The 21,213-nt window shown below is 38.9% G+C and overlaps 1 protein-coding gene across 1 annotated transcript in view; it reads left to right on the top strand.

The window, feature by feature from the left end:
• The first annotated feature begins 2,008 nt into the window (after positions 1 to 2,008).
• ROCK1 (Rho associated coiled-coil containing protein kinase 1) overlaps positions 2,009 to 21,213 on the top strand; it is a 146,066-nt gene continuing 126,861 nt past the window's right edge. The window contains exon 1 of the mRNA XM_065890480.1: positions 2,009 to 3,005. Coding sequence (XP_065746552.1) covers positions 2,913 to 3,005 — 93 coding nt within the window. The 5' untranslated portion in view covers positions 2,009 to 2,912. The remainder of the gene's footprint in view (positions 3,006 to 21,213) is intronic.

The following is a 21,213-nucleotide window of genomic DNA, read 5'->3' on the forward strand; positions in this document are numbered from 1 at the left end:
AGAGTATTTTTGAAGTTTTAACGAGATATTATATATGGCATAGTGCCTAACACATGGTAAGGGCTCAGTATGTATAATTAATGTTATATTCTTACTATATTTATCCATGGTATCAGTAGTTTGCAATTGTACTTAGGATTCTAATATATACTTTAAGGGTGATCTCAAATATCCACAATGCTTTTAAAGAGACTAGTAACAATTAGACAATAGAATTTTAAAGTTGGAAAGGAACTTTAATGTCATATGATTCTACTCCATTACAGGCGAGGACTTTTAAAAAACAAAAACATTGATACAGAGTCCAGCTATCTTATGGTAAAAGATAGTGGGGGGTTACAATCATCAGATTAGCCTTGTAGATCAGTAAAATATATAGGCCACACCTATACTTCTAGTAGCTTTGCCAGATGGGCTTTCAGTCCCACTTACATTTATAAGTGCCACTCAATTATTGTCTTAGCTACCTGCATTTTTTTAAGTGTCCAAGTGGAAAGCAGCAAAATGCTCACAGTTCTCTGAGAAACAACAAAATTCCTAAGACTACCTAAAAATGGTAATAAAAAAGGACAAGCATGGTTTAGGACATTTATTTTAGGGCAACTGCCAGATTTATTTTAAGCCCTATGCTTAAAAATAAATTTAATTCACATGACTGGCTTAAAATACTGGAGCCAGGAAAAGTCACTGCAAAAGCATTTAATGAAATACCTGAATTTTGTCTAGTTGTCGTCGGATACGATTTTTGTGAAGATTTACTTCCTATCTTGATTTATACAGTGGATTTTACATCTAAATATTTCTTGTATCTAACACAATGAAAACAGAATGCACATTTTTCAAACAATAGAACATTTTCCTAACCTCTGACTCACAACAGAATGTTGGTGGACTGTTCAGATGCTGTACAGTGCTTTTTATATAGACAATTGGTTCATCTGTAGCATTCTCCAGTGTGGGGCAAAACATCCACATTTTCTATTTTTAGCAATCCTTTATTTGACCTATGAGCAAAACTGAAGATTGATTAGAAATGAATTAAGGTAGATGTCCTGCTGAAAGCAGTGACGAACATTACTTTATCAGCAGATTGGATAACACGTCTCACCCTATCTCACACTACAGTCAATGAAGCAATTGAATTAGGAGGAAACGGCCATTACTTTCACGTTCTACTTTAGTCTGGTAAAATCACTATTCTAAGTTTCACTGAATGTTTTGAAATCGAAATGGCTGAATTACACATCAAGAAGAGAACTACAGTGGGAGTGTTAATCGTGTGAAAGAGCTAGTATGAATAACTTAAAAAATATTGATTTCTTTCCTGAGATTCTTTTCTCTTTTTTTTTTTCTTAAACTAAATTGAGCTTGACTTCTATTGACCATATCTTCCGGAGTCAATAGTTTAAAGCTCCCCTGACACACACGCTCGCTTTAGGAGGGTCATGTACTGCACTGCTTCGTAATTTTCCCATGGAAGCAAAGACGGGTTAAACGACGTGGGGTTCACGGAGGGCCGACGATGAAGCACTACTGAAGACCAGACTCCGCTGGTGCTAAAACGCTGGTCCCTGCCGGCGAAAAGGCATCTTGCCTTTGAAAAACAAAACAAAAAAAACTATCTCCAAAATAACAATAACAAGCACCCTTTCTCGCTAGAATTCTCCTGATGGCTGCAGCCCAGAGGAAGCAGAGCTGGGGCAGCGGCCAGGACGCCACCGGAGGCAGCGAGAGGTCCTACTCCGCGTGGACACCCACAGCTGCTTCCCGAGGCGGCTTAGCTGCTCAACGCCTGCAGGAGCGAGGGCGGTGCCGCCCGCCGCGCCCTGTCAGCTCCTCCCCGCTGCCAGCCTTCCCAAGCAGCCTGCGAGGCCCCGGGGGCGCCCCGCCTTCCGCCCCGCCCGGCCCAGCCTGGCCCTGCGGAGGCGTCAGAGTGCGTGCGCGCGCGCGGCGCGGGCCCGGTTCCCCTTCCGAATGTCCGCGCCCCGCATGCGCAGTCGGCGCCGGCGGTCTCCGTTTGTTTGAACAGGAAGGCGGACATATTAGTCCCTCACGGCCCCCCTTGCCCCACCCCCCAAGCACTCGCCGCGCGACTCGCCCTTTCGCCAGCCCGGGTCACAGCGCCTCCCAGAAGCTCCCCCAGCCGCAGCCGCCGGGACCGGACTCTCGTCTCCCTCACCGCCCCCTCTCCAGCCCGTCCTCTCCCAAGTCTCCATCGGGCACCGACCTCGCCCTGCCCCGCCAGACACCGCAGCAGCAGCCCCGGCAGCGCCGGGACAAAATGGGAGACTGAGGCTATCCCGCGGGGACCAGCTCTTGGCCGAGGCGGATCGGTGCGTCGGGCCGGGCCAAGTGGATCCGGGGATGCAGGGCTAGACCGTCTCCAGCGCCTCAGAGAGGAGCGGGCCCGGCCCGGGGCCCGAGCGGCGGCGGCGGCGGCGGCAGCGGCAGCTGGCACAGCTCCGCGCCCGCCCTTCGCTTTCGCCTTTCCTCTTCTCCCTCCCCTGCTGCCCGGAGGAGTCTCCACCCTGCTTTTCTTTCTCTCCCCCCTCCTGCCCATCTCGGGACCGGGAGCCCTCCATGGCGAAGGCGGCCGGGGCCCGCTAGGCTGAAGCACTTCGCCGGAGCGACGAGGCTGGTGGCGACGGCGCTGTCGGCTGTCGTGAGGGGCTGCCGGGTGGGATGCGACTTTGGGCGTCCGAGCGGCTGTGGGTCGCCGTCGCCCCCGGCCCGGGGTCTGGAGAGCGGAGATCCCCTCAGTGAGGGGGAGGAGGGGGAACCGGGCGCACCTGGTGACCCTGGGGTTCCGGCTCCTCCGCCCCGCGGCCGCGAACCCACCGCCGGAGGAAGTTGGTTGAAATTGCTTTCCGCTACTGGTGCTGGTACGAGGGTATTGTCACAGTAGCAGCAACATGTCGACTGGGGACAGTTTTGAGACTCGGTTTGAAAAAATCGACAACCTGCTGCGGGATCCCAAATCGGAAGTGAATTCAGACTGTTTGCTGGTGAGTAGCACAGTTCTCTTTTGCTTGTCGGAGGTTCTGTATTTATTTCCTTCCTCTTGCTTTCAGTCTGGTTATCTGCAAAAGAAAGTTTCAGGTGTGCATCATCTTGGAAAACACCAAAATCTGGTGTTTTTCCTGAAGAGTCTTGGAGTACCATTGAAAGCTCATGCCGTAGACCTATTTATCATTGGACTGGCTCTGCACTCTGAACTTTTAGCTCTGACTCAGTTTATCGTTACACAAAAGATACTTATAAACCTCTGTTGCAGGCGATTATATAAAAAGTTACCACGTCAAATTCATTACTACGTATATAGTTTGTTGAATGGCGACCTTAGTAATATTAATCCTTCCTATCGGTTTGACAGTAAAGTTGGAAAAGACTGCTTCCATTTACAGCTATTTATCTCCTTAAGGGTTTAATTTTTAGACTTGTGACAATGTAGAATCGATATTGAGGACGTGATTTTTGAGCCAAAATGTCATAGGTGATTTGAGTCTGAGGAACTTTTTGCTGGACTATTAAAGTTTAAAAATCCAAGATATCTGATGGTAGGTCATCACGATATTAACATCTTTTACAATATTGTTGATTACAAAAGTACTGCACAGATATTTTGTCATAATTGCCTTTTTTGGTGGTGTTGTGCTTAACATTATAACTTTTGAAACATTCTGAAGAAGTTTTTATGATATGAAAGTCCGAAACACTATTTAAAAAACTCTTCTGTGGTTGATAGCATGAATAAGTATCTGTAGATAACTGGAGTTCTTAAGTTTTTTCAAAATCTCCTAATACTAATAGTTGAAAACTATTTGTAAGCAAGTTTTTCCTTTACTGAACAGCCAAAAGTTATGTAATAATCCTATTTTGGCCCAGACAAAACCACGTTATCTTAAAAGTTTCAAGGAATATGTATATGGATAGTAATTTACAACCTTCTCAGAGAATTAATGTTAGATGTCCACAGTATTTGGGATTAAAATTAAGTGAATTGAATAATGCCATTCAGAGAAATAATACAATTTTAAAATCTCATCTTGAATCAGGAAAATGATGTAGATCATTTAAAATTAACATACATTTCAGTTACTCTAAATACCTGTGTATATATTTTTTAACACATATGGGTCTACAAGAAAGTTTCTCCCCAAAGCTTTCTAAATTACTCTAAGCATCCTCGACTGTGAAATAAGAGTTGTGGGTTGTATATTTGAAATGTCACACCCACATTATGGATGCTCTTCATATAGAGAAACAAAAAAGAGGGTTGATGCTTAATACAATTGAAAACATTTTATTGAATAAGAGAAGGAATTAGAACTTATCTTTCTAGGAAGGATTTCTATAACTTTTAAGAAGTCTAATTCTTCTTTTAATATTTGTCCAATTTTTGTATATCTCTTGATTTTACTTTGCTTTTTGATCTCCTTATTCCATGAAGCAGTGTTACAGGGAGGGATTAGTAGGAATTTTTTTGGTTGGTTTTAGTTGTCTTCTAGCCTCTTGCCGTGGCTTCATTTGGTGGGAACCTCATAAATTTATTGAAATGTGGAGGATACAAGGAAATGTAAGTCATGAATTCTTTCCTTGAAAGTCCATTCTATTTAGAAAAACAAGTCCTAATCTCACACACATACACAAAAATAAAGCAAAACACTTCACAGATTGAGAAAATATGTGATAAATTTCAAATGATTGGTATAGGTAATAAACACTCTTGGATATTGAAAGGAAGAACTCTGTGAGTTGAGAGAGCCACAGTATGCTCTATGCTGGATGGATAGGATTTAGATAGAAGGTAGTCAAAGGAGGAGTGGAAGATAACGTGAATAGAGGGTGGAAACATGACGGGCTCGCACATGCTAGGGGAACAGAAGATAAAGTTGGAAGGATAGATAGGGGTTAGAGTGTGGAGGATTTGATTGCTAGGGTAAGGAGTTTAGATTATTCAGTATGTTGTGGCTATTAAATATTTATAAACAGGGCTGTGCTAGGGTGAATGAAGATGAATGTGGTAGTTGTGTGCAGGATGGGTTGTGTGGAAAGAGACTGGAGATGGGGTGAGATTTGAAGTTTTTTAAAAAATTATTTTAATAGTCCAGAAATGATTGAAGCTCAAAATTGGGGCATTAGAATGGGGAAGGAGAATTGATGGAATTTGATTGGCACGGTTGGGGAGAAGGGGCAACCAAGAAGAATAGTTAGATGACTAAAAATTTTAAGCCTGGGTTATAGGGAGACTGGTGAAAACAGGTCAGGTTTGGAAATCGCTTGGGAAGAATTGGCTACAGATAAATTCAGGTTTTTTTTGTTGTTGTTGTTTGTTTTTATTTTTTAAAGAACTCTTCTTTTTTTTTTGATAAATTCAGTTTTATATTTGTTGTGTTTGAGGGGATAGTAGGACAACCACAAAGACATTATCTGTAGACTATTGGAGATATGAAACTGAGCTCATAATTAAAGATAACAGTTTGGAAATCATTAGCACACAGATGCAAGTTGAAACTGATGTAATGATAAAAGGGTAAAGAGCAAAGAGGAAGAGTCAAGAAAGTAGGCAGGTAGTCATGCCCTCTCAGAGTTAGGACAGCCAAGTATCTTGGAGCCCAAGACGTAAAAGAACATAGTCAACAGACATATTCCCCCATCCCCATTTTTCTGTTGAGTTCCATAATTGCTTATTGATAGCTGTTGAAATTTTATTATATTAATCTGAACTTGGTAAAGATTGAATTTTTCTTTGGAGGCAGAACCCTTTTTCCAGTTTTGTAGCATCTAACATGAATTTTCTTTGCATGATTATTTTATGTTTATCATCAAACATTCATTCATTTATTCAACCATGCAGAATGACCTACCAGGCAGCTTCATCTTTTTCAGTGAGTCTGTTTTTACTCTTCCCTGTCTGGACTTTGGACATCTCATGTATTGTAGGAACAATACCCTTTTTAAATTGATTGACTTTCCCTATTATTTTGGCCTTTGTTGCTTTATTTAGCTGATACTTATTGAGTATGTATTTTGTGCCGTGTGCAACACTCAAGTTCTAATATTTTTTTGGTAATCTCAGAAAATAAAGTTGTCAAATTATGTTTTCTTGACTGGACCTACTCTTCAGAAATGAAAGTTCCTACACCTTTTGATTTCAGAAGAGTTTGTTGGCATAGGTCTTTTATAAAAATTTTAATTAATTAATTTATTTTTGGCTGCCTTGGGTCTTTGTTGCTGCCTGTCGATTTTCTCTATTTGTGGCGAGCAGAGGCTAGCTACTCTTTGTTGCGGTGCGGGGGCTTCTCATTGCGGTGGCTTCTCATTGCGGTGGCTTCTCGTTGTGGAGTACGGGCTCTAGGCGCGCGGGCTTCAGTAGTTGTGGCTCGTGGGCTCTAGAGTGCAGGCTCACTAGTTGTGGTGCACGGGTTTAGTTGCTCCGTGGCATGTGGGATCTTCCCGGCCCAGGGCTTGAACCCCCTGCATTGGCAGGCGGATTCTTAACGACTGTGCCACCGGGGAAGTCCCTGGCATAGGTCTTTTAAACCACCTCACCCACAAAGAAAACAGTTTTTTTTGTTGAGTATTAGTAGTTATAAAATAATGTAGCTGGTAGAAGCCCTGATAAATGATTTCTTCAACTTTTTCTTGAACACATAATTTATTTTAAAAACCAGGTAAGCCCATTTTTCATATTGCAAATGTAAATGCTAAAATAGTCTGCAGATGCTAAGGTAATACGGTACCTAGTCACTCGTTTCCTAGATCATCCAAATTACTCAACGTTGGTTTTCTGTAAGTCAGATTCTTTCCAGTGTCCTAATGGTTCTCTTACTGTCCATGTTATAGTTTATAATGATAATCAAGAGCTGTTTTTCTTTTTCCAACTTTTTTTTTAAACTTTAGAATTATTTTATCTAACGTTTGTTAACAATTTCTCAATAGTTTTGAGTACCTCTGAAAACAGTAAGCAATGGAGTTTAATTAACGTTTATTTTTCCAGAGGCAAAAATGCCTACAATTTGTAAGCTAAAAAGGAAAAACAAAGGCAGGTGAGTGGGAAGATTAGGTATATATTTGTCTTGAGGTTTGACATATATTTCTTGAAAATAAAGCTATCTGACTGTAGCATCTTTTTTTTTTTTAGTTTTTGTTTCTGACCTTTTTTTTCTAGTTTTGTTTAGTTGGTGGAGGTGTAACAATGAGTGAGTGGCATAGAGGGAAGGCAACCAATAATAGATGAACAGTGCATACCGAGTTCCAACACTGCTGTCCCCTTTGTACGTATTTGTTGCTACCATCATTCATTAGTCAGTTTTTCAGAATGTAGAAGGCAAATGTAAATGAAGTTTTGAGTTTTTCCTCTTTAAATTCTCTTTTTCTGGGCTTCCTTGACCTAGTGCTTTTCCATCTTTACATTGCTGACTTCTTTTTCCTTCAGCCACAGTCTTTGGCCCGTAATACTTAGCTTTCTCTTCACCTGTCTTGGAGAATTCATCCATTCTTATATCTTCAGCTGCTATCATCTCTGTACCCATGATATCCAGGTCTTTATTTTTTAGTCTTTTTGCTGTTTTTGAATCCTGAATACCTGACTGCCTATTAGGCATCTCTACTTGGATGTCATATTTTTACTCAAATTACTAATATTCCAAAATAAGCTTCATGTCACATAACTTAACCTGTTTTGTCATTAACACTGCTAGTGTACCTGTCACTCAAATGGAACTTTCGTTGTGTACTTTAACTTTGACAATCCTAGGTCACATGTTGGATTATTTCAAAAGATTGTGGCTAGCATTCCAGATTCTAGATTATTGCTGTATAGTCCCTCTTTGTGTCCTGCCAGTTGCATTGATCACATTTGGGGTTATATTACTGTTGGTGGAATGAAAAGACTTGAGGTCATTAAGTCTTTGGGCCTTAAAGCTATATGCTTGCTAGTGTTCATAATTCATGAGTTAATGAGTGTTACCAGTATCTGTTGCATATCTGGTTAGTTTGGATCAGACTGTTTTGAGGTCATTCATTCAGCAAATCTTTGTGTAGGTTCTAAACGTGGATTCAAATGTAGGCTCTGTCGTGTACTTACCAGATGATTTTAGGTGAATTATTTTAACCTCTCAAAGCTTGTTTCATCTTCAGGAAAGTGGAGGGATAATAGTACTAGATTTTCGTAAAGATTAAATAATGTAGACAAAGCAATTATCACAACATGTGACATTTAGTAAGCATTTGTTAATTGGTAACTATTATTTTTGTCATATTTATAGTATTCCTGTTATATGCTAGTCACTGTGCTTAGGCTGCAAGTTGATATTTATTGTCTTCTCTAAGTGCAGAGTAATTTATCTGGCACTTCAAACCATGCTTGTAAATTCATAATCCAGCTATACTTTATTTGAAGTGTCCAAGCCAGTTGTTACAGACAATGAAGACATTTAGATGAGATTCAGTAGAATGAGGAGGGGCTTTTGGAGATTGTTTATTCATTTAGTCATGATTTATAACATACCTACTTTGTGCTAAGGGTTCAGAGTGATAAAAAAGATAGTTGGGAGCTGGTTTACAGAGATTTAGTTATCTTACTCTCTTTCTGTGTGTATCTTATACTTTCACTATTCTGTTAAACAGCCCTATTGCACCACAAGAACCCTGTGGGTGTATAGAGAGGTGGCTCAGAGTAATAGCTGAGACATGAATTGGGCCATTCATTAATCTCTTGAGTCAGAGCTGCTTTTAATCCAGAAGAAGGAACCACAGATAATATTTTATAATGAACAAAGAGTAAATTCCCAGTTTTATTTTATTTTATTTATTTATTTTTAAAATTTATTTTTTTTTGGCTGTGTTGGGTCTTCGTTGCTGTGCACAGGCTTTCTCTAGTTGCAGCCAGCGGGGGCTACTCTTCGTTGCGGTGCGCGGGCTTCTCATCGTGGTGGCTTCTCTTGTTGCGGAGCACTGGCTCTAGGCTCGCGGGCTCAGTAGTTGTGACTTGCAGGCTCTAGAGCACAGGCTCAGTAGTTGTGGCGCACGGGCTCAGTTGCTCTGCAGCATGTGGGATCGTCCTGGACCAGGGCTCGAACCCATGTCCCCTGCATTGGCAGGTGGATTCTTAACCACTGCGCCACCAGGGAAGCCCCAGTTCCCAGTTTTAGATTAGATTTTGCATAACTTTACAATTTAGTTTTATTTCATGATTTTAAATTTTGATGTGTTTATATGGTAAAAACTAGAGATTCTGATATATGACAGAAAGGCCCACATATCAGGAAATACTACATACGGAGTTCTGTTGCTGAAGATAGTCTAGTAGCTCCCCTTCCCCATGACCATCCCCACTAAAAAAGAGGTACATCCATTTAGTTTAAGCCCAGAACATAGCTGATGAGTACCCCACACATGTATGTACAAGGAGGTGAACAGATACTACTGCATTTCACAATGGAAAATATTTTTTAAAATATCCTGTTAGCATGGTATAGTGAAAAGTACACTGGACTGGAAATTCAGCACTGACATATCCTTGTTTTGCTGTTAACTCTCTGTGTAGCCAAGTAAATCTTTTTTCTCATCTGGGCTTCATCTTCCCCAATGAAGAATTGGACCATGTAGTTGCTAATGTCCATTGTGTCTCTAAAAATTCTATAAGTCTTTGTTTATTATAATTCCATAAACATTAAAAAGTTATGATTTATTATTTAAGAAGGAAAATTTTAAAGTTAAGTGATTTGGGGGTAGAAGTATAAGAATAGGAACCATCTTTGGTAAGTGCTATTTTTGCAACTAGTTCTACATAGCCTTGGAAGATCATCCTAAAATAACTTTTAATTGTTATATTTGGCAGTTATTCTTTTTTGCATTTGTGACTTGTGTCATAATTGTAGGGGTTTGTGCTTTTTAAACAGAGAAAGTAGTAATTGAGTTACTTATCTGTTTTCCACTAAAATGTATACATGTACTAGTTTACTTTTCTAATGTGTCTGCCCTTCCTGTTTGGGATTGTGAGATGTAACAGTACATTTTCATAATAGTTTCTAAACAGTTAGTAGGAACTTGAATGTTCAAATTAACATTCAAAGTTTGATGTCTTAGGAGAGAGGTTGTCTTAAACATGTATCATATTTTAAAGCATACCCTAACCTGTGTCCCTCCTTTATTCCTATGTTTATTTTTATTATTTAATTTTAGTTTATTGTTATTCCCATACTTTATTTATAGTCTTTATTCCATACTTTCTATACTGATTTTTGGCAAGAAATTGGAATTTTATCTTAGATTGTTCCCTGGAACTAATTTTGAAATGGTGAACTACAGTTAACTCTTCTTTTTTCTCTTTGCTGTTATTCGTTCATTAATGAATAATGAATTCATTTATTCAGCAAATATTTATTTGCTGTGTACTGTGTGCTAGGTGCTCTGGTAGGCACTGGGGACCCCATGGTGAGTAAAAGCAAAGGGCTCTGCCTTCATGGAACTTACAGTCCCAGGAACAGGATAAGTTATGAGCAGATATGAATGGGGTAAAGCTTGAAGGGGAGGTAAGAGGTATGATCATGCCTTTTCTCTTAGGTGGAGTATATTTAAAGACTTGTGGTGAATTAGTCTAAGTGTGTAATTTTCAGATATGTCTGTAGATTGTATGTACTGGATTCCCTTGAGGACTTGTTAAAAATGGAACCTGAGCCCATGCCCAGACAAAGTCAGAATTTTGGGGTATGAGTCCTAGGATCCTGCATGAGATGTGGATTCTTAGACATGCTCAAGTTTGAAAACTATGGTTTTAGTGGAAAAAACATGGATTTTTGTTTTGTTTGGTAATTTTATAAATGAAAAATTTCAAACATACATCAGTAGGGAAAATAGCATAGTGAACCCCCATTACTCAGATTCAGCAGTTTTCAAAATTTTGTCATACTTGCTTCATCAGACATCCTTTTTCTTGCAAAAATATTTTAAAGCAAATTCCAGATATTGTCATTTCACCCTTACATACTTCAGTAAACATCTCAAAAAAATTTTTTTCTTACATTACCACAATGGCCATTATCATGTCTAACAAAATTAAAAGTACCTTGGTATCATTAATTCCCAGTTTATATTCAAATTTCTCTGGTTGTCTAAAATGGTGTCTTTTTTGCAGTCGCCTTATTAGAATCTAGATTCGGACAAAGTCTACATGTTGCTTTTGTTTGTTAGGTCTTTTAAGTCTCTTTTTAATGTAGAGCAGTTCCCCACCCCCCCCCCCCCCCCCCCCCCCCCCCCCCCCCCCCGTCTCCTCGATCTGCCACCCCCATTGTCTTGTTGAAAAAACTAGGTCATTGGTACCATACAGTGTTTCATATTCTGGATTTTTTTTGTTTGTTTCCTTGTCATGTCATTTAGCTTGCTCCTGTATCTTCCATGTTTCCTGTAAGTTGGTAGTTAGATCTAAAAACTCGTTTTAATTATTTTGACCTTTTAGTCAGGAGTGTTTCATAGATTGTATTTTCTTTTGCATCATATCAAGAGGCGTACAGTACCTGGCTGACCCACGCTTTTAGTGATGCTAAGGTTGGTCAGTGTGTTCAGGTGGTGACAGCCTGAATAACTTGCTTTGTAAAATCCTTTAGTATCCTTTCAGCTAATGGTTACATCCATTTATAATTTTTAGCTGAAGCAGTTATTCATCAGGGAAAGCAAAATAATGGTTTTCTAATTATGTCATTCCTTTCACATTTATTAACTGTAATTCTTCTGTTAAGAGAATATAAGAATTTAAGAATGTTTACTCATCATCTATAGGGCTGTTTGCTTACCGTGAAATAGGGTTCATAAAGTACAGGGTGAATGCATCAGTCTTTCTCTTTATTTTTATTTTTTTTGGGGTTTTTATTGGAGTATAGTTGATTTACAATGTTGTGTTAGTTTCAGGTGTACAGCAAAGTGAATCAGTTATACATACACATACATCAACTTTTTTTTTTTTTTTAGATTCTTTTAGTCTTTCTCTTTAATTGCCACTTTTCAGAGTGAGGTATTTTGGAGGTTTAGTGTGCTAGACATGGCACAAATTGGGTATTTGAGGGAAATTTAAGAAAGGGACTATTTACAAATGTATAGACAGTATTTAAGGAAATCAGTAGGGGTATTACAGTACCCTGGGACAAGTAACAGTGGGGAAAGAGCTACTACCACTTTTAGGATGACAAGGGAAGAGAGCAATTGGAAGGGTAGCTCTACAGAGAGGGCTTTCTGGCAGGGACTGTGGTTTTAAGTAGAGATAGAAGCATGTTGATCTGGCAGTAAGGGAACAAGGGGAATATATCCCCTGCTGTTATCGGCCTCCCTCCCTACAGTCTCCTACTGTGGTCTCCCTTTGCCTAAAAGGCTGGTATGCAAAAGAACTCATTAGTCCATAAAGTTCAGCGGATAAGATATACCCAACATTTATTTATTTCTCTCTTTTATTTTGTTTTTTATTTTTGGCATCATTGTGGAAACCATTAAAAAATATATTTGATGTGTTTCAGTCAATTTTTGTCATCTTTGCTATGCTCAGTTTGTCCTGTCTTTGACTAATGGGAGCCTCTTTACATTGACTCCCATCTTATTTGTCTATGATCTTAATAATCTTTGAGGGAACTTCCTCGTTTCTTGGTGTAATAAGATGACCAGGCTCATCTTGTACATACATTTCTTTCCCCAGACTTGGAAATCAGCCATTTAGTGGGGAACTGGATGCTAGTACTCATTACTACTGGTTGAAATTTCTTCTTATCCTTGTTTAATAATTAGGGCTGTGAAATTTATATTTGGAAAGAAGAAAAAATACTTTATACTGATAATTCTAGTTTATGTTTATCATCACTTTGTATTTTTTGCTTTTACATGGAAAGATCTTAGTTCTAACAACACTAACATAATTACACATTTGTTTAATTTCCAGGAATGTGGGTATGATATAAATGAAAGAAAAACTGAATGGTTGGTGGGTGATGGTGGGTGGGGTCTGAAGTACAGAATTGTACTCTCTAGTTGACACTGTAAATTGTAAACTGAAAAATTGTATGGCCTTGGACAGCTAATATCTACTCTCTGACCCTTGGTTTTCATTAGGAGTATTAGTACAAAATTCAGTAGTTGAAACCATCTCCAAACTGTCTTTAGATACAAGTGTATTTAAATTCCCAACCTTATTAAGAAATTCTGTTTTAGATATGTCTTCTATCCTTTAGTTAATTTTTAAAATTTTAATGCTGTAACAGTAGGACAAAGAAAATGTTTCCCTAATTTTTATCATCCACTCTAAAAGTGTTTACTCATCTCATCCTAATTGTATTTCCTTTGTTTATTTCTAGTAATATCTAGTCATGGAGGCAATATAGCATAGTGGTTGAGAGCATGAGCTTTGCAGTCAGACTGTGTGATTTTGAATCCCAACCAGGTCAGGCACTTAGTAGCCTTGTGAGTTTGGGCAAAATTCTTAACTTTTTTAGGACTCATATGCTTACATCATCCTCAAATGAGATTAATCATAGACTCTCATAGGGCTGTTAGGAATATTAAATGTGATAATGCTAGTGCATGTAACATGCTTTGCATAGTTCTCAGCCTTTAGTTAATGTTAGCTATCATTATCATCATCATTGTTTTCATTATATGTCTTCACAATTTGTTCTGGGAAAAAGGACTTTTGTGTTGACCAAGAGCATTATTATCCACTTCCCCATTCCACAGGCCAACTTTTTATTTAGTTGAGTGATCTTGGACAAGTTATCTAACTTCTTTGAGCCTGAATATATTTAATCTGCAAAATGAGAATCATAATAATATTTACTTCATAGGTTTAATCATGAGGGTTAAATGAAATAATTTATATGCAAGTGTTGTAGTTTCATCCAGGTGTTAATAGTTACTCCTTTCCTTGCTCTACCTTTATATTACAGATTTATGAAGGTTCCATTGTAGTTAGAAATACTAGTACTTGGAAACTTGGGAGAAGAGTAGAATGGGATTCTTTATTTGAAATATTTCTTGAATCTGATTTTTGCTTTCTTTTATTTCTGCCCTTCTCAAGTCGAAATTTTCAACCCAACATTCTTGGGTTTAGTGGGCCACCCTAGCAGTTTGCCAGTATAGTCCATACTATATCTTTCTTTTTCTTAACTTTAGTGCTTTTGGTCATGTGGTCTTAGTTTCCCTATTTACTTAGTCTTAATTCCTACCATTCTCCAAAATAGACGGTATGTTCCAGGTGGATTTCCTCACTTTCTACAGCATGTTGCCTGCTCTTTCCCACCAGGCCTTATCTTTCTCTCCCTTTGAGTTCTCCTCTATGTCCTCCTCGCCAATTTTCTCATCTTTATAGTCTAACATAAGTTACAACTGTGTTATACTGTTATTTTCTCTTTTGAACTTCTATAGTACTTGTAGTCTGTCCCATATAGTTTAGAACTTGATCAGAACTGTGTTGTATGAGTCTAAAGTGTTTAGTCTTACCTGTCTAATGAGAATTACTAATGAGGGCTTAGTAATTTTGGACATTATTGTTCAATGAATACTTTTTGATGGTTGTGAATGATTATATGCCCCCCCCCCCATTCCCCTGTTCTTTCTCTCTGAATTTGTTAGGATGCTGTCAGTTATACATGATAGCACTCAACTTGAATTTTCCTAGGCAAAAAGTATTTCTAGAGTCAGAGAAACCTGATCTCATTAAAAGTATAAAGATTCAGTTGAACTTCAGTAAGAACTGGAACTTGGGCCTCAAATGGAAACAAGCCATTCTCTCTCTATTCTTATTCTTGCTTTGTGTTGTCATTCGGACTGTAGACTGGTTTTAGTCACTTGTGTGGAAGATACCGTTGCCCAGAGCGCTGGAGCTTTATATCTAACAGCTTCAGCTTCAACCACTGATTTTAAATCTTGGAGTCTCAAATCCAGAGCTCTGGAGCAAAAGATGCATCCATTCAGCTTGGGTCAGGTGCTCACCCCTCAACTAATCTCTTGTGATAAGGATCACATGAGAACTATGAGAATGGGGAAGCAGTTCCCAGGAAAAGAAGAGCAGTGGGGCAAGGCAGACTATAACATAGATGTTCCTTATACCACTCCTCCCTTCCTTCTTTTTTTTGACCTTGGCTGGATCGCTTAAACTCTCTTCAACAGCCTATCCTTCAGTCTGTGAAAGGGAGTTAATAATAATTTATTTCATAGGGTGGTGGTAAGCGTTAAATATGATCATCTGTAAAGCATGGTTTGAAACCTCACAAAAACAGTTGTGTAAGCTGATGATAAATGGCTGCCCCTAGGTCCCTTTTGCCCTTCTGCCCTGTGCTCTTCTGCCCTGGCCCCAAAGCTTTTTTGTTTGTAGGAGTTTATCCTGCCATTCTAGGTTGTTAGGTGGTCTTTTGGCATTACCTGTCTCAACCCAGTCCCCCATAGCTTCTATCATCTTTTTGAGTAGAAGAGAATGAAGTTATTAACCTCGTATAGCTTTTCTCAGGTGGTTTTAGAGTAAATATTTATTATAATTAAATGAATTATAATCTAAATAAAAACAATGGCCTTATTTTTGTAATTGTAGCATTCATGCTCAGTCCCTGCCCCTTTTCTTCTTATAGTAGTGGCAGAGTAGCCACTTAATTTAGTGAATTGAAAGCTAAGGGCCTATAGAGAGTCTACTCCTTTTTACCTATATTAATTAGGAATCTTTATTGTAAAGGACTGAAAACTCAACCCAAATTAATTTAAACAACAAAGAATGTTATTGCCTCTGAATACTTGATAGGTAGATTCTAGCTTCAGGAATGTCTTTTTTCAGGGCTCAAATGATGTGACTGGGAGCTGGCTTTCCAAATCTGCTTCTTTAGTATTGTCTCCTTTCTCAGGTACATAACTCCTTGTGGTTGTAAGGTACTTGCCATTAGTTTCCATGAGTGCTTGTTCAGGCATAGTGGAAGAAAAAGTCTTTTCTTCTAACCTTTAAATAGAGTTTCTAACTGATCTGGCCCACTAGATCATGTGCCCATATCTGAACCAGTCACAGTAGTCAGAAGAATGGTGTGATGGTAAGCGTAGGCCTCCGTCATGAGCTCCAGTCTCAGAACTGGGAGTGAGTCGTCTTATTCCAAGACAGAGTATTAGAGTTGCATGAGGGAGGGATGGAAATTGGAGTTCAGTTTCCAAGATAGGGGGAAATGACCTACTGGGCAGTCGCAAACAGCAAGTATCTCCTATATTAGATGGAGATTCCTCACCAAGAGAGACCCAAGTTATGATAGTTTATTCTTCCTTATCTTTTTTGTAAATGACGTTCTTACTAAATTGTTAAGTTATCTGACATTAGAGTTAGCATAAGTATTGTCAACTAGTTGCTAAAGACTGCCAGTTTAAGACCACAGCTGGATAACATTTGGTCCTTTAATGAAAGGATACCTGTATGCTGCTTTGCCTTAGTGATAAGTCTTTGGGTAACTTAGTGAAAGATTTCCAAATGCCTGTTCATGGATCAACCATATCAAAACCAAATACAGATTCTGGCAGGCCTCACCACAGCCTTACCGTACGAGAATTGGAGTTGGAAGATGTAGTATGCTGAAATTTGTATTCTTAACAGAGTCTAGGTGATTGCATAGCCAGGTTTGGCAAGGACTGAATAGTTGCCAACTAGCTAGACATTATGCCTCCTGCATATACCTCATTTGGGAAGCTGCTGTGAGGAAAACAAAATAGATGGAAGTGGTAGGATTGGATAGAAAAAAACTTGCCTCCCTTTTAAGAAAGTATTTTCTCTTTTTAAAAATATGTTTTAAGAAAGAACAGGTTATATGAAAAAGAATGAACGTTTTCTGAAAAAGCTGGTTTTGTTTTAGTTTGTTTGGTTGATCTGATTTCAGGCGGGGCAGGAAATCAGATTTGATAAAGAATTCAAGTAGTGTTACCCTCAGTCATCATTGTAACTCCCCAGTACCTTGTTCCTTTGCCAGCTAAAAGGAAAGGACCTCCTGTTTTCTTAGTACTTATGAAGAAATTGTTTAAATGTGAATAGGCTATGAAAGAATAGTATAGTATATTTAAAAAACAGATTTTTAAAAATAAATTCGAAAGAGATTGGAAATTTACTGTTCCTATGAGATTAAAATTTTTTTCCTAAATGAAAACATATTTGAATTACTTAAATAGCTCGTGGGCTTCTGAGCTATTATATATTGAGATATTGATGCTCAACATGTAAGCTCCGTGAGAGCAGGTATCTGATTGTCTGTCTGGTTCACTGATGTGTCACTAGTTCCACGAGCAGTGCCTGGCATATTTTAAGTTTTCAATAAATATTTGTTTGTTGTTGAATTACTAGAAAATGTTTTTGTTTGCTTCTGTGATGAAAGCCAAGAACAGCTGACATGAGGTTAAGAGATACGGTGTAATTGGTAATTTATTTAAATCTAAGCTGTATCTGTTCTAGGGGGATAATATATTTTAAAACTACAAATGGTATGTATAAAGGTATAGGTGGGTTCCCCTACTCCCCAATATCTTTTATTTTTATTTACTTATTTTTTTTGCGGTATGCGGGCCTCTCACTGTCGCGGAGCACAGGCTCCGGATGTGCAGGCTCAGCGGCCACAGCTCACGGGCCCAGCCGCTCCGCGGCATGTGGGACCCTCCCGGACCGGGGCACGAACCCGTGTCCCCTGCATCGGCAGGCGGACTCTCAACCACTGCGCCACCAGGGAAGCCCCCCAATATCTTTTAATTTTGGATGGGGAGCCAAAAGCCAATATATTCATCTTTATAAGACTTTGTACATTCATTATTTTATTTAATCTTTACAACAATCCCATGGGCTGACTGATGCAGATATTATTCTTTATAAATTAAATTAAACCTTAGAAAAGGTAAATGAATTGCCTGACATAACAGCGTATCATCAGTAACTGGCAGGCTTTCAAAGATCCTTCGTCTGTAGTATAGTGGAAAGAGCATCAAAGTTGTAGATAACATGCCACAAAGAGAAGTGTTTCCACAGCACTTAGGAGAGTGCTTTGTACACAGACTGCACAAAGTGAAAAACATTTAAATTGAAAAGTATGGGCATTGGTAAAAAATGGAGTGGGGAAGATGAGGTATGTAGTAGTAGGGAAAAGATCTTGCTAAATGTTTATTGACTAGGTTGGAGGGGGAAGGTAAGTAAGTTCTGTAGTATTTTACTTCAGAAGCAGTGGTCTAGAACTTGACTGGGTAAGGGATGGGAGTCAGTTCTTTGACTGTGCAATGTATTTATTGCAAGGTTCAAATAGCTTTCTGCTAAAACATATCTTTGTCGGATTTGACACATCTGGAAAGTGAGTATTGGTAGGCAATCTAAGCCATGAAGCATGGTGATCTGAAGTAGAATAAAATGATGCGTGATGATTAATGACACCATCATGCACATTAATTTAACAGTAGACAGTAGTAACATTTTACTGAATTGGTATCAAATAAGATACGGGATGACTTTGGGAACATGTTAAAAAAATTAATATCTGTGTATTTGGTGCAGGGATTACTGTCCTATAACAGAACTGAACATTTATCAGGGGCTAGGGATGGGCTAGGGGATTGACTGCAAAGAGGTACAAGGGAACGTTTAGGGTGATGGAAGTGTTCTGTATCTTGATTGTGGTAGTGGTGGTGGTTATACAGCTGTTTGTCGAAATTCATTGAACTATAAACCTAAAAAGGGTGAATTTTATTTTACGTAAATTATACCTCAATAAACCTGAATTTTTAAAAAAGAAAAAATACTTTGTGAAAGGATTAGTAGTCCTATGACAGAACTAAACATTTATTTGCTACTGTCAGTAATATAGCCTTTGAATATGAGGGATGTGTCTGTGTGTGGCTTCACTTATGTATGTATGTGTCACTTGGGAAGGACCTGTGCTGTCTGAATTTTGAAATGTGATGATTGAAAAACAACTGGTAATATTTGTGGCCAGTGATAAAATTAGAGCTTTTATGTGAAAATTAGAATTTTGGAAAACTTGTATTTGCCACCCTGAGCTTGACAGCTTTCCAGTGCCTAAAGACTTTTCTCATGTAGTTGGTGGTGACATTAATAAATGTGATTTTTGAACATTGTGTGATGAAATGTATCAACATTTGGAAGAGCTCATAATTTTTTGGAAGAGCCAATATTTTCTCAATGACCAATTATAAAATCATCGATGAGTAAAAGATCTACTCGAAGTACAAGATAGGCCGTTACATTTTTTTTTAATTAATTTATTTTTGGCTGTGTTAGGTCTTCATTGCTGCACGTGGGCTTTCTCTAGTTGCGGCGATTGGGGGCCACTCTTCATTGTGGTGTGCGGGCTTCTCATTGCGGTGGCTTCGCTTGTTGTGGAGCATGGGCTCTAGGCGCGCAGGCTTTAGTAGTTGTTGCATGTGGGCTGAGTAGTTGTGGCTCTTGGGCTCTAGAGTGCAGGCTCAGTAGTTGTGGCACACGGGCTTAGTTGCTCCGTGGCATATGGGATCTTCCTGGACCAGGGATCAAACCCGTGTCCCCTGCATTGGCAGGCGGCCTCTCAACCACTGCGCCACCAGGGAAGTCCACCATTTAATTTAAATATTACAAAGTGAGCGCAAAAAGTTCATTGATACAGTTTCAGATTCCATACTGCAAATAACTTTTTTTTTTTTTTTTTTTTTTAAATGTGTCTGTGCCGTGTGGCTTGTGGGATCTTAGTTCCCTGACCAGGGATTGAACCCGGCCCTGGCAGTGAAAGTGCAGAGTCCTAACCACTGGACTGCCAGGGATTCCCTAATGGATTTGTTTTTAAAAATCCATTCTGATGATCTGTCTTTTAGTCAGTGTGTTAAGAGTATTCCCATTTAATGTAGTATTAACGTGTTTGGGTTTGTCTCCCATTTTATTACTTATTTTGTACTTCTTCCCTTTGTGTTTTGTTCCTGTTTCTCTTTCTTGTCTTCTTTTGGGTTATTTATACATTTTTTAGTATCCATTTTAGTTTATATATTGTGTGTGGGGTTGTTAAATAAATTTATTATTTATTTATTTATTTTTGGCTGAGTTGGGTCTTCGTTGCTGTGCATGAGCTTTCTCTAATTGTGGCATGCGGGGGCCGCTCTTCATTGCTGTGCGTAGGCTTCTCATTGTGGTGGCTTCTCTTGTTATAGAGCACGGGCTCTAGGCACGCAGGCTTCAGTAGTTGTGGCTCGAGGGCTCTAGAGCGCAGGCTCAGTAGTTGTGGCACATGAGCCCAGCTGCCCCGTGGCATGTGGGATCTTCCTGGAGCAAGGCTCAAACCCGTATCCCCTGCATTGGCAGGCGGATTCTTAACCACTGCGCCACCAGGGAAGTCCCTGTGTTTTTGATGATATTTTTTATGCAGTTTTTTTAATGGTTGCTGTTCTAGGCATTTCAGTATACATGCCTGACTTTTCACAGTATGCTACCACTTTTTAAGGAATGTAGGAACCTTACCACCATAAATGCCCCTTCACCCCTCCCCTTTATGTTGTAGTTGTCTTATGTATTTCAGCTATACACATTGAAAATCGCGTCAGAAAATGTTATAATTTTTGTCTTCATTGGTCAAATATATTTTAAATAACTCAATAGGAGAAGAATAGGTAAATTTATCATTTTGGTTGCTCTTCTTACCTCATGTTCCAAGTTTCCTTCCACTATTGTTTTCCTTCTGTCTGAAGAACTTCCTTTATGAGGTGGTGTTTTTTTCTTTTTTTTTTTAAGTAGTCCTTTTACAGCAAGTTAGCTGGCTATGAATTTTCATAGTTTTCCTTCCTCTCAGGCTGTTTTTATTTCATTTTCATTCCTAAAGTATATTTTCAGTGGCTATAGAATTTTGGATTGATAGTTCTTTCCTTTTGATACTTTAAAAATGGTGTTCCACTTCTTTCAGAGGTTTCACATAGTTTCTGGTGAGAAATCTTCAGGTATCCAATTCATTCTCCCCTTGTAATAAGTAAGGTCATTTTTTTCTGGTTGTCCTCAAGGTATTTTCTTTGTTTTTAGTTTCAAGCAGTTTGATTATGATGTGTCTGGAAGTAGGTTCCTTTGGGTTTATCCTATTGGGGTTCACTGAGCTTGAATCAGTAGCAAATATGGGAAGCAAATATGGGAAATTTTCAACCTTTGTTTCTTTAAATATTTTCACTGCACTAAACTCTTTCTCCTGTCCTTTTGGGACTCTTAATAGCACAAAT

Source organism: Phocoena phocoena, chromosome 13, assembly GCF_963924675.1.
Source record: "Phocoena phocoena chromosome 13, mPhoPho1.1, whole genome shotgun sequence".
Classification (NCBI taxonomy): Eukaryota; Metazoa; Chordata; class Mammalia; order Artiodactyla; family Phocoenidae; genus Phocoena; species Phocoena phocoena.